We start from the raw sequence: 13947 nt of genomic DNA on the forward strand, positions 1-13947 counted from the left end.
ACGTCTTTAAATTTTTTCTGATGAACAATTAGGGTGTCAAACGTTTCTGTATAACAGCAAATCACTTCCATCGAAAACATGATTTTGACTTAACCATCATGTGCTCCTTTGTCACAGGTTGTAGAAATGTACTCTAGCGGAGGAGATCTTCACCTCGAGCTTCCGACAGGTCAGCAGGGAGGCACCAGGAAACTGTGGGTGAGTGCTGACGTGTTCTTCTCTCTTGTGAGCTCACATGAGACCAGTTACTCTCTTAAATACACCAGAAAATACTTAACTCCTCATCACCCGAAGAAATACGGGTGACTTTTCCGTAATTATTGTCTTAATATTAAAGTTATATCAAACTAACACAACATTGTAAAGCAACTGTACTCCAGTAAAAATTAATTTTAAAAAATAAATAAAATAAATTTATATCAAATATACTTGAAAACTGGAGAGACAGAAATAGAATAGTAATTTTTGGAAAGAGCAGTGAACAAAAATTGGTGTAAGCTTTAAGCCACTGTGTGGAAAGAAAGAGGTTTTAACTATTCTTTCTCAGAATAATATTGGTAAAGTTGTCTCTGAATCTAATCATTTATAATATGCTTTACACTAATATTGAAGAAAAAAAAAAAAAGAAGAAGCCATGGGAAGGACCTGCTACATTTTTTAAGGTAAAGCATTGAACATGCAGACTTACTATTGATGGAGGAGATGCCATTTGCAGAGGGAACATAGTCAGGCCCTCGTGATAACTTAGAAACTTTAAATTTTTAGGCGGTCTATAGCCACATTTAATGCTATTTAACATTTGACAGTATACTGTGTCCATGGTTAGAGAACCACTTTTTCTTGGAGAATACTAGCAAATATTAACAGATTAATGAATACATAGTAACTACCTTATTTACAAAGGTTCCTGCCATAGGAGGGTTGTTTTTATTTTTTTTAATGTTGCCTACCCAGCTTTAATCAAAGAAGGGAAAGTCATAGAAAATGCAGTTCTTGTACCGAGGTCACTAAAATCGCTGCTCATTCGTAATTGAAGACACATGGACCTGACCACTATGAATAGGTTCTGAACATCAAAGTTTCTTTGTTAATTGCTCTGTTAAACACACACAGCCTCTAGATTCTGTCATCTGACCAGTCTCAGCCAGGGAAGGGACGTGGAGGGGACATTTTTAAGATATTGACTTGAACATTTAGAAGCCAATTTGTCAGTGACTAGGTTAACTTCTAAGATGTAGAACACTCTAGCAGGTAGAAATATGTAGTGGATGGTCTTTTTATATCCTTTCACAAAAATGATATACCTTGAAATTATGATATTGTTTGAAAAGCTTTTGGGAGAAATAGTGTATAAAACAGTGCTTCATAGAATTAACTATAAGCAATTAAATTTGTTTTATAATTCTAGATAGAAGAACTGAGAATTTACTATGAAATATAACTGGATTCTAATAAATAAACATAAAAAAATTCAGATTTCTAATTAGTTAAGAACTGTAATGAATGGTAGCAGACACGGCAGATTGTTTCAATACTCCTAGCAGCTACGAGAAAAGATATAGTGACTTATTCCTACAAATCTAGAGTGAGAAAAAGTCAATTGGCCTTGACCTCACCCCCAGCCCATTTCAGTGTACATGAGAAAACCCCAGCTCCTAAAGATGGGGAAGTGGATGGTCTATCTCTAGTGGCCCCAGGAGGGTTCCAGTCACCTCTTTCCTACTTTGAGACTAAAAAGTTAAGAGAGTAGAGGCAAGTGAAGACCAGTAAATTCTAAACCACGAGGATTTCCTAAAATAGGGCAAAAGGTGTGTGCAGAAAAACTCTGGTGGTCCCAAGGGAGCCAGATTATTCAAAAACCAGGAAAAGAATTATACCTCAAAAAAAATTTTTTTTTCCAATGAGTCTTCCTTCTAGTGTATATGTAAGTGTTCTCTTTTTACGAGCCTAAAAAGTTATGCTATCTTACATGCTCAGAGCCTTACTGAACGCGGTTGGTGAACTGTGGATTTGCTTGGGAAGCTTTGTTTTGTTAGGTTTTAACTGAAAGGAGAGCAGAGTCTACGCTCTCTTGGTTATCATTTAAAGAGAATCCTAAATGGGCAGAAGACCTAAATAGACATTTCTCCAAAGAAGATATACAGATTGCCAACAAACACATGAAAGGATGCTCAACATCACTTATCATTAGAGCAATGCAAATCAAAACTACAATGAGGTATCACCTCACACCAGTCAGAATGGCCATCATCAAAAAATCTACAAACAATAAATGCTGGAGAGGGTGTGGAGAAAAGGGAACCCTCTTGCACTGTTGGTGGGAATGTAAATTGATACAGCCACTATGGAGAACAGCATGGAGGTTCCTTAAAAAACTAAAACTAGAACTACCATACGGACCCAGCAATCCCACTCCTGGGCATATACCCTGAGAAAACCATAATTCAAAAAGAGTCATGTACCACAATGTTCATTGCAGCTCTATTTACAATAGCCAGGACATGGAAGCAGCCTAAGTGTCCATCAACACATGAATGGATAAAGAGGATGTGGCACATATATACAATGGAATATTACTCAGCCATAAAAAGAAACGAAATTGAGTTATTTGTAGTGAGGTGGGTGGACCTAGAGTCTGTCAGACAGAGTGAAGTAAGTCAGAAGGAGAAAAACAAATACCATATGCTAACACATATATATGGAATCTAAAAAAAAAAAAGGTTCTGAAGAACCTAGGGGCAGGACAGGAATAAAGACGCAGACATAGAGAATGGACTTGAGGATACGGGGAGGGGAAAGGGTAAGCTGGGACGAAGTGAGAGAGTGGCATGGACATATATACACTACCAAATGTAAAATAGATAGCTAGTGGGAAGCAGCCGCATAGCACAGGGAGATCAGCTCGGTGCTTTGTGACCACCTAGAGGGGTGGGATAGGGAGGGTGGGAGGGAGATGCAAGAGGGAGGAGATATGGGGATATATGTACATGTATAGCTGATTCACTTTGTTATAAAGCAGAAACTAACACCCCATTGTAAAGCAATTATACTCCAATAAAGATGTTAAAATAAATAAATAAATAAAACATTTAGGTAAAAAAAAAGTATATTCTGAAACTATTGTCATATGAAGAGACAGTTAATGAGTATGCTGCTAAAAAGTGTAGGGAAAAAAGTATTACAGAGATGTATCAGGAAGTCCATCAATTAAAAGAATTTGGTTTAAAAAAATAAAAAATAAATTTAAAAGAAAAGGGAGAATCCTTTTTGCAGTGACCTAGAGAGGTAGGATAGGGAGGGTGGGAGGGAGGCTCAAGAGGGAGGAGATATGGGGATATATGTATGCATATGGCTGATTCACTTTGTTGTACAACAGAAACTAACACAGTATTGTGAAGCAGTTACACTCCACTCAGTAAAGATCTGTTAAAAAAAAAAAAAGAGAATCCTGTAAACTTCTGGAAAAGCAGTTTCCATTTGATGGTGATGTTTCTGTTGTTTAGAGAATTTCAGGACTGAATTATATACCCAAGCACCAGCAATACATCAAAGAATAATTGATTTTTATAGATTAACTCTACCTCTTAATGATGATTTTGCTGCTGACAATTTGTTTTCATATGACTTTATTTCTTTCATTTTGCTCAGTTTTACATACCATACTTCATTAGTTTTAAGATATGTGTGTTTTTATCATTTAACATTCTCCAAAATTGGACTGTGTGTTATAATCAGTGGAATGAATATATTTGTTTAATTGGCAATATGTTTTTTTCTTAGTAAGTATATAAAATAATAATGCATCTTTCAGGTGATGTCATCTTATTCAGTAAACTATGGTGGTTTTGCTACATTATGGTCTGTTAACTTGTCAGGAAATTCCTCCTTATGAAACCAAGGGAGTGATGAGAGCCAGTTTTTCGTCTAGAGAAGCAGATAATCACACAGCTTTCATAAGAATAAAGACTAATGCTTCAGACAGCACGGAGTTTATCATTCTTCCAGTTGAGGTGGAAGTTACCACAGGTGAGTGGATGACTAAAGGAGCTGCAAGTTTGTTTTAGTTTCAGTACATCCTACTCTGGCGAAGTGAAATATAATTGTTTTCTTTTCTTTTTTCCAAGCTCCTGGAATTTATTCCTCAACTGAAATGTTAGATTTTGGTACACTGCGAACACAAGGTAAAAAAAGAGACAGTGTCTTTATAGGTCTTTTAAAAAATCCCTGTATTCATTGCTGATGGCTCTACTTTAACTCCTTTGTAATTAATTCAGCTTTGAAAGTTATTTCTCAGTGGGTTACATGATCTTGTAGAAATCTACTTTTGGGAACTCAGAGCCCTTAGTGATTTATACCCCATTCCTCTGAGGAATACCACTGCTTACAAGATGGGAAAGCAATGTCATGGATAACTTAAGTCTTCTAAATGGAAGATTGAGGCATCAAGTAGTTTCTTAGTTTCTTAATCCAGTTTCTCACCTATTTAGTTATGCTGAATCTTTTCTTTTAATAGTAAAATAAAGGAAGTAAAAAGATTTACTTCTGGATTTTTGTTTAGATATGGATTATTCAATTGCATTATAATAACATAATGTTAGAAATTGGTCCCCAGTGGTCAGAGAAAGAATTCAAATTCTAAAATTGAAAATAACCAAAAAAGGATTTATTAAGAGAAAAGTAAGAGTACCTGTAATATGGGATTCCTGTGGGCCATATGTAATTTAAACTTTAGTTGTTTAGGATTGAAGACCCATTTTTGAAAATTAGATTTGGTTTTAATATAATAATTTTATATTGTACTTTACTGAATTGCTTCATTATGCTTTGCAGGAAAACTAAAAGATTAGTGATAACGTCAATTTCACTGAAAAGTTTTGTTTTGTTGTTTGGTCTGATTGTTTAGGAGGGGTCACTTCCTATAGTACTCACTGTCCTTAAGAGTAAGGCAATTCCTGTCTAGGAATGTGATTGTCACATTCTTTTTATAAGTGTGATTGTTATTCTAGTTCACATTCTAAAATATATTCCGTCTGATATCTGAGAAGAGAAAGATTCTAACTTGCTATAAAGCATACCATTTTAAGAAATATTTTCTTTTCCTCAATTTTAACAGATCTACCAAAAGTTTTAAATCTTCATTTATTAAATTCAGGAACAAAAGATGTACCAATAACAGTAAGTTTTTACTTTTTTTTTTCCTAATTTATATATTCTTTGTTTTTAAACTTATGACAAAGTTTAAAATGATTAAACTCTTGCTCTAAAGGAATTCTGTTTTGTGGTGACCTGGTGACACTTTGGTTCAAAGTGTCATACAAGAAACCTGTTCTGCCTCTCTAATCACCAGATTTTCAGGATGAGAAGGGCATGTGGACAATCTTCTCCAAGCTAAGTGTGAACCAGAGTTCATGAGGTTCCTGTTTAGGCCTGTAGAGTCTGATAAATCCTAGGATCTACGTGCCATGTGCAAAGAAAAACGGGTTGTTAGACTTAAGGTACGATTAAGTAAAAAGAGAGAAGAAAAGATTCAGATGAGTTGGAAAGAGAAATAAGGAAGTAAAGAAATATGGTAGGTAGTGGTTGAGTGCTGTTAACATTTGTCTCTGGTACCCCTTCTAACCCGCAGCGGCCGTAGTTACCTTGACAGCACACTGTAAACTAGGGTCCTCTCTCCCCGTCACACATACTCGCAGAACAGGTGACTTTGATGCCTCGTAGTGGAATTGGAGTGTCATGAGATGGTGAGCAAGGTCACTGTGCATTAAAATGTGGTTACCTGGGATGACCATCTCTCCCATCACTTGGGGTTTGTATACTGTCTTCTCTTTCGTCTCTATTCCACCAGTTGGTGGTAAACTCTGGGTTTGGGCAGGGATGGGCAACGGTCTGTTAAGTCTCAAAGCCCATCTGATCTATTTCATTTTATCAGAGTTCTCTGAATTTAGGTTTTCTGACATCAGCACAGGTTATAATAAAAATATACTGCTTTCCTCTTCCCTTATTCTCTTTGTAAGTTGGGAACCTCACCAGGAGGTGAGGTTGTGAGCTAAAGCAAAATCTGGGTAGACCTTGCTCACTAGTAGAGTCATAGTCTAAGCAGTGTCCTGCCATATGACCTAGTATTTCTTCCTGCTAGGTAGGAGAATTGGGGGTGGGTTAGGGGAATGGAGTCTGGTAAAGCAGCGGTCCCCAAACTTTTTGGCACCAGGGACCGGTTTCGTGGAAGACAGTTTTTCCACGGACCAGGGTGGGTGTGGGGGGATGGTGCAGGATGGTTCAGGCAGTAATGCGGGCGATGGGGAGCAATGGGGAGTGGCAGATGAAGCTTCGCTTGCCCACCGCTCACCTCCTGCTGTGCGGCCGGGTTCCTAACAGGCCGCAGACTGCTACCGGCCCAGGGGTTGGGGACCCCTATGGTAAAGAACTTCCCCCAATCTGCAGTGGAGCTGAAACTACCCCAACCTGAGGTTCCTAGCACTCCAGTGTTAGGCCAACTGAGAGGGACCTGCCCTGAAGGTGCCTGAGTCTGCTGGGGTTCATGCCCCTGCTCCTCAGTGAAGTCTTCAAGGGCCTGGGACCCTTCCACAGATGACAAGGAACAGCTCCTTTGACCTAGCCACCCTGATACTATATTTTTCTTAAAAAAAAAAAAAAAAAACACATAATGCTGACTGTTACTGCTATATTGAGGGGTTAGTGATTGTTTTTGGCTCTTTAATCTGTATTGAAATTTTCACAAGTCCATAGAAAAATGAGCAAAATAAGAGCAATATAAATATTTATAAAAATATGAGTGTGTTAACATAATTAACATAAAGTTGTAAACACCCTTTCTGGATAAGGACTGTTCTGAGATAATGTCGTTGTTTCTTTGACATTAAAATGTTTGTTGTTTTATTATTAAAGGTAGTAGATAGTTGGGGGAGGGTTGTTTTTGTTTTTGTTTTTTTAATAGAATAAGTGGGGAAGTGTTCTTTCCTCTTCTGTTTTTGGGGAGAGTTTTTGAAAGATTGGTGTTAATTCTTCTTTAAATGTTTGGTAGAATTCACCAATAAAGTCATCTGGGCCTGGATTTTTCTTTGTGGGAAGTTTTAAAATTATTAATTCAATCTCTTTACTTGCTACAGGCCTGTTCAGATTTTCTTTTTCTTCTTGAACCAGTTTCAGTAACTTATGTCTTCCTAGGAATTTTTTCATTTCATCCAAATTATCTAATTTGTTGGCGTACCATTGTTCACAGTGTTCCCTTATAATACTTTAATTGTTGATTTTAGCAATTAGAGTCTTCTCTATATTAAAAACAAATTTTTGGTCAGTCTAGCTAAAGGCTTGTCAATTCAGTTGACCCTTTCAAAGGACCAACTTTTGGTTTTGTTAATTTCCTCTTTTTTTTTTTTTTTTTTGGTTTGATACTAAAATACCCTTTGTTTTATGAATAAAGGTAGTAGATAGTAGGAATTTCTCCTTCCCTGCCACCAACATCCTCACATTTGCAAAATAAAAAGTTAGAAAACCTCTGTTAGACTTCCTCACACACACACACACACACACACACACACACATTTTAGATTTTACCAGTGAAACGCAAAGGCCTAAGAATCACTGCTCTTTTACAACATTTTAAAACCTCACTTTGTACTCAGAATTGTGATTCATTTTGTTCAAATTTTCTAGTTTAGTATATCAGACTTTCCTCTGTAATGGAGCGTGATTCCTTCTGCTAGATTTGTCCAGGTTGCTTTGGCTACAACCTACTTATGTTCTTTGAACTTCTTGGTCCTGGATTTCTTCTTGAGCCCAGTTGGCAGCATGAAGCACAGTTACCGCATACGTGATGATGTGCATACAACTCCCTTCCTAGCCCTTTCCTGCCCACATGCTCAGGGCACTAACCTCCACGAAGGAGAACTCCTGAAGCACACCGTCTGGCCGCACGTCCTGGGATTCAGTAGCACATTTGCCTGTAGGGCAGACTCTGCCTATTGGTGGATCACTTGCCATTGCCTCAGTTTGAGATGTCGGATAATTTTTACTTTTTACGTGTTCTGCATGCTGTTTGTCTCTTACTGGTTTCTTCAGTCTGTGGGATGCCTTGTACAGAGGAGGAACTCTCATGCTTGTTGGGCAGACTTCAGGCCTTGAAGTCACTTCTCCACATGTGAGGGCTTAGAGACTTGATGGGAAAGTGCCTTTACTTAGCCCAGGCATTCTGGTCTAACTTTTTACATACAATAAATGGACTCAAACAAATGTCTTTTTCAATAAACATTTTCTAGAAAAATGAAATTAGCAATTCTAAGAATGTGAATGAAAAAATGTAATTCATTTATGATAGGTAATTAAATATAAATAGGCCCATGTTCCTCCTCTTCTCTTTTATTAAGGAGTTTTAGGATACATTGTAAGTGAACATTTTTGTTCTTACCATGGGTTAGACATATCTAGGTTCTTTACACGGATTACCTTGTTTGATACAGCTCTCTTGTACACAGGTCCTTGTTTTCCAAATAGGGAAAATGAGTCAGATCTTTTTATTTATTTGTTTGTTTGTTTGTTTGTTTTTATTAATTAATTTATTTTTGGCTGTGTTGGGTCTTCGTTTCTGTGCGAGGGCTTTCTCTAGTTGCGGCGAGCGGGGGCCACTCTTCATTGCGGTGCGCGGGCCTGTCACTATCGCGTCCTCTCTTGTTAGGAGCACAGGCTCCAGACACGCAGGTTCAGTAGTTGTGGCTCACGGGCCTAGTTGCTCCGCGGCATGTGGGATCCTCCCAGACCAGGGCCCAAACCCGTGTCCCCTGCATTGGCAGGCAGATTCTCAACCACTGCGCCACCAGGGAAGCCCAGACCTTTTTATTTTTAAGTGACTTAATTCGACTGTAAAATGTGCAAGTTACATGAAAGTATATTAGGAAGATAATGATACTTATTAATCAAGTCTTTATGAATATATCATTTTATATTCAATATTCCTATTAACCTACTGATTTACGTATATGTGTTTAGATCTACATTTGTATCTACCTATGTATGTATTTTTTTCTAACATCCGAAGCCTATACTCTGCCAGTGTTTTGGTAGTTTTATCTAATTTCCTCACTCATTCCTTCATTCACTCATTCAGTAAATATTTAATAAGCATCAACTATATGCTGGCTTCTGTGCTAAGTACTGAGAATACAGAAGGGAATCAGACAACCAAGGTCTTTGTCCTTACTGAGCTCATTTTTTAGCTGGGAGACAGACAAACAGGTATGTAGCATAATTGTAAATTGAGAAATAAACAGAATGGCATGTAAGTCGGGGAGGGAGTTGGTTTAGATAGAGTTGTCTCTGAAGAGCTGACGTTTGTAGTAATAACTCAAGAGTGAGAGGTAGGCACCCATAAGAAAAGCTGGTGGCCAAGTGTTCCCATCAAAGGGATCAGCAAGTGCAAAGGAATGGCTTTGATGTCAAGGGAAACAGGGTTGGGGGTGGTTTGAATGGAAAAGATGAAGCCTGGAGAGTCAAGCAGGCCTCCCTGAGGCCCTGGGAGGGGTTTAGATTTTATTATAAGTGCAATGGGAAATTACAGAATTGTAAGCAAGAGAGTGATGTCATTTGATTTATGCGTTGTAAAAAGTCAGTGTAGCTGCTTGTGGAGAATGAACTGAAGAAGGTTAAAAATCTGTTGCATGGTCCACTTGAGAAATGATGGTAGCTTGGACTCCTCGCCTTATCAGCCAGGGGATGAGCCCATCTACCATGGAAACTGAGTTTTAAGAGAGCTTTCCAAGGTTTTTCCTGTATTTTTCTCTATAATATGCCAGACCTAGAGACTGGTGCATTTTTTAAGGGTCCCTCCCTCCCTCCATTTCACAAATATATAGAATTTTAGGATGAGCTCAACAATGCTAAAAGCCAGAGGGTTTTTTAAAATTCCCCTTCAGGGAATTCAGAGTCTCTTCATCTTTCAAGATATAAGACCACTGGGCTTCCCAGGTGGCGCAGTGGTTAAGAGTCTGCCTGCTAATGCAGGGGACGCGGGTTCGAGCCCTCATCTGGGAAGATCCCACGTGCCACGGAGCGGCTGGGCCCGTGAGCCACAATTACTGAGCCTGCGTGTCTGGAGCCTGTGCTCCGCAACAAGAGAGGCCGCGACAGTGAGAGGCCCGCGCACCGCGATGAAGAGTGGCCCCCACTTGCCGCAACTAGAGGAAGCCCTCGCACAGAAACGAAGACCCAACACAGCCAAAATAAATAAATAAATAAATAATTAATTAAAGGTGCTAAAAAAAAAAAAAAGAGGATATAAGACCACTAAAGCAAGCAGCTCCAATTATAAGTTCCTCGCCTGTCAATGGACAAGATGCCCAGGTCCAAGCCTTCCTGACATTGTCTATAATGCAACTTTGAGAATATGGTTTTCCTCAATATTTACAAAACATTAATGCTATATAAATGATGGAATAAGTTTGCTTGAGATGTCTTAAGGCACCTTTGTGTGAAGTTTCCTTGCTAATTAATGAATAAGAATCACAGCTGTACTTAATTTTACCAATGTCAACTTGACATGAACCTTAGCTCATTTGTGCACCTACTGTTAAAAATACAATTGCTATATACTGAAAGGTTATTTTTCTTGCTTGCTCAAAGTAGTTGAGTAGTTTCAGAATGTCCTGAGCCTTGAGTTTCACTTGAGAGTTACTGAGCATTAGCTGGGTGTGAATGTCGTGAGAAAGGCTGGAACTATTAGGTTGGCCAAAAAGTTCGTTCGGGCTTTTCCGCTGTTACGGAACAAACTTTTTGGCCAACCCAGTATACTTCGAGCCTATGCAAACTGCCTTTCCTGGGAATCTTGCCCTGTTTTTTCCACTTCTTGATTATCTTTAAGTAAGCAACAGTTAGTGACTGGTACTAAAATATATTGTTAGTATAAATATGCTTATTACAAGTTAATGATTATTTATTATTTTTCATTTAAAACCATCAGAATGAGCCAACTATTTAAGTGTTTTGCTTGTTTTGTCTCGCTTCGTTTTTGTTTCCTTGGAAAACAGGTTTTAACTGATTGGGGGATTTTTTTTTCTTTTAATGGTAACCAGTGAACAATTTAATTTAGACCATTTGTATAAAACATGAGTCAGTTGACTATTATTTTACTGTTAATGTGACATGTTTTAAGGTAATAATACTGACTGTAAAGTTTTCCTCTGGTAAGAAAAATCTTAAAGTGTGTTTTATGTGAGAAAAACATTTTTTTCATCAAATATTTATTCTTAGTTCTTACTACTTACTGTGACTATATGGTAATAGATACCATTGCTTAGCTGTTTCTGGCATGGGGTTGTGCTTGTTACTGATGAACCACCACTTACATTCTTTAAGTGTGTTTGAAAATGGTCAAGGTTCCATTGCTGCTGTATCATAATCAGTAGAGCAAGTGAAAGAATTAGGAACCGTATGTGTCCTCTGTAAACTGTAAGGCTTTATAAGGTCATCTCTCTAACAAATCCTGACCTCAGGATAAATGTGGCTAATTCAAAAAAAAAAACACAGCATAATTAGGGACTTCCCTGGTGGCCCAGTGGTTAAGATGCTGCACTTCCACTGCAGGGGGCCCAGGTTCAATCTGGGTTCCTGGTTAAGGAACTAAGATCCCACGTGCTGTGTGGTGCAGCCCCCCACCAAAAAAACAGCAAAATTAATAGAATCACAAAATTTTTCAGATCGGTGGAAACTTAGAAAAAAATCTAATCCAACCCCTAGGATTTTACGGGTGGGAGAAATAAGGCCCAGAGTAAATGGGCAGCAGAAATAAGGCCCAGAGTAAATGGGCAGCTTACTCAGACTCACACTGCTGGTTAAATAGTTAGTATCCTTCTGTTGTAAACTCATCACTCTGGGTCTCACATGTACTTCTCTACTGCTTTCCTTTCCTTCGGAAGAAGTTTTTAGTGTAGTGTGATGAAACCAAATGAACCTTTTGTCCAGTTTGTAGTTTATCTTACAGTCAAACTGCTTTGTTTTACTGTTAAAAATACGCGCACACACACACGTATATATACATACATACATACCCTTCAAGGAATGAAGAGATTCATACTTTAAATGATTGCTAATAACAGCAAGCTTATTGATAGTAAATATATTGATATGAGCCAGTCAACTCCCAGCTCCATTAGAGATTCAAAAGCAAATGAGGAGTTCTCAAAGAAGAAAAAGAAAGAAAAAGAGTTAAAATGCTGGGAGAGCCTGAGGCCAAGAGCTAAGGCAATTAAGATCTCCAGCACAGGAAACTGCAGGGCCATCCTCCCAGGTCCAGTAAAGACACCCTAACAGCTGAGGACTAACGGCAGTGGGAAGGGAGGTGCCCTGCTGACTGGGACTAAATAGCAGTGTCTGTCATCACTCTGTATGTAACCAACTTTGTTTCCTATGATTGAAACACAGTGCAAGAGACTGCTTTTCCTCACACTCTTCTGAGGTGCTTCTTGTGCCTTCAAAGGACTGTCCTTCATTCTCTATAGGCAGATTCCACCTTTATAAATGAGCAGAAAAGGTGGGTGGGGAGCTGGGCGAAGAACCTAGTGGCTCACGGGGATTTGACTGTGCCCATGTTAGCGGGATTGCCTGATGAGTGTTCCTTTCTACTGGAAACATCTGGCTTTGACAAGTTTATAAAGCCCCTGAAAATTCAACAGAAATCCCAGAAGTGTTCTGAAATCAAAGGAATATTCAAATTGCATTCTAAAAGAAGATTTTTGATCAAGACTTGTGTTCAGTACCCCAATTTTCATTAGTATATGTTTGGGCAGTAGGATGCCAGGTGAAGGGCCCTGGACCAAGTCAGGACAGCTGGTTTCCAGTTCTGTCTCTGGATGCCAAGCTATTGAAACATCACTCAATATTGCAAGGTGTCCTTCATCTGCAAAACAGGGAAGGAAGTTGATATCTTTAAGGGCCCTTCCCATGAAAAATGCTTTGTGTCAGTGCAGATTATCATATTAAAAAAGTAACTGCACTTAAATAGTATTTATTTTTTAAGCTTGCTCAAGAAGTGCAAGCTTTTACTGTTTTGTTGTTGTTGTTTTAGGTTTAGTTGTTGGAATAGAAAGCTCTCAGTTTGTTAAGTTGAAAGCGTTCTGACCTCTTCCAGGTTGCGCATCCCTGCCAGCTGCCTCACCGCTCACCCCACAGCTGGGAGTGCAGCCCCTATCACAAGTCCTCATGTCCCCTTCTCTTATATATAAATTAGGCATTCATTTAGAAAATAAATACCTTTTCTTCTATTTTGTGTATTCATACCCATTGTACTTTTTACAGTCACTTTATCATACATTTTTCTTCTGGTCATCATTTTATTTCATAAAAATAGTCTAATGAAGTTAATTTGAGGTTTTATCAGCTTAGCCTACTCTATTTAAAGGGACCGCATAAAGTTAAACTTTTCAAGTTTTGATTCTGCTTTACTTTTCACTATAAACTGAACCACTAGACGAAAATAATGCTATGTAAATTTTTCTCTTTGCAGAGCATTCGACCTACACCACAAAATGACGCTATAACGGTACACTTTAAACCAATTACATTAAAAGCTTCAGAAAGTAAATATACCAAGGTTGCAAGCATCAGCTTTGATGGTAAGTATTCAACTTTTTCTCTCTGATAGAGTGCTCTTATTTTGATAAATTAGAAGGCATCTATGTTGACATCTTAATATAGAAACCCAGACCATTTTACAGTCAGATTTTATAGTACTGGTTAGGTTCGTTTTTCTTGTAAATCATCACCAACTCTTATTTGATTGTTTCACGAAAGAAAATATTGTAACTTCATAAACCTAAATTAATATTAGCAAATACATTAGGATTGGAATTAAATTTTTGTTATCTGGGCTCTTTCACATATATACCTATTATGCTTTGCCTTAATTGTGAAGTCATTAATTTTTGTAATTAAGTGAATATA

The 13947-nt window shown here is 38.1% G+C and overlaps 1 protein-coding gene across 7 annotated transcripts in view; it reads left to right on the forward strand.

Moving 5' to 3' along the window:
- The window catches only part of TMEM131 (transmembrane protein 131), a 276973-nt gene that overhangs the window by 204089 nt on the left and 58937 nt on the right, over positions 1 to 13947 (forward strand). For all 7 annotated transcript variants that reach the window (XM_059943536.1, XM_059943534.1, XM_059943537.1 and 4 more), the window contains 5 exons: positions 118 to 198; positions 3876 to 4026; positions 4125 to 4181; positions 5114 to 5175; positions 13511 to 13619. In XM_059943536.1, coding sequence (XP_059799519.1) covers positions 118 to 198; positions 3876 to 4026; positions 4125 to 4181; positions 5114 to 5175; positions 13511 to 13619 — 460 coding nt within the window. The remainder of the gene's footprint in view (positions 1 to 117; positions 199 to 3875; positions 4027 to 4124; positions 4182 to 5113; positions 5176 to 13510; positions 13620 to 13947) is intronic.

Source organism: Balaenoptera ricei, chromosome 13 (genome assembly GCF_028023285.1).
Source record: "Balaenoptera ricei isolate mBalRic1 chromosome 13, mBalRic1.hap2, whole genome shotgun sequence".
Lineage (NCBI taxonomy): Eukaryota > Metazoa > Chordata > Mammalia > Artiodactyla > Balaenopteridae > Balaenoptera > Balaenoptera ricei.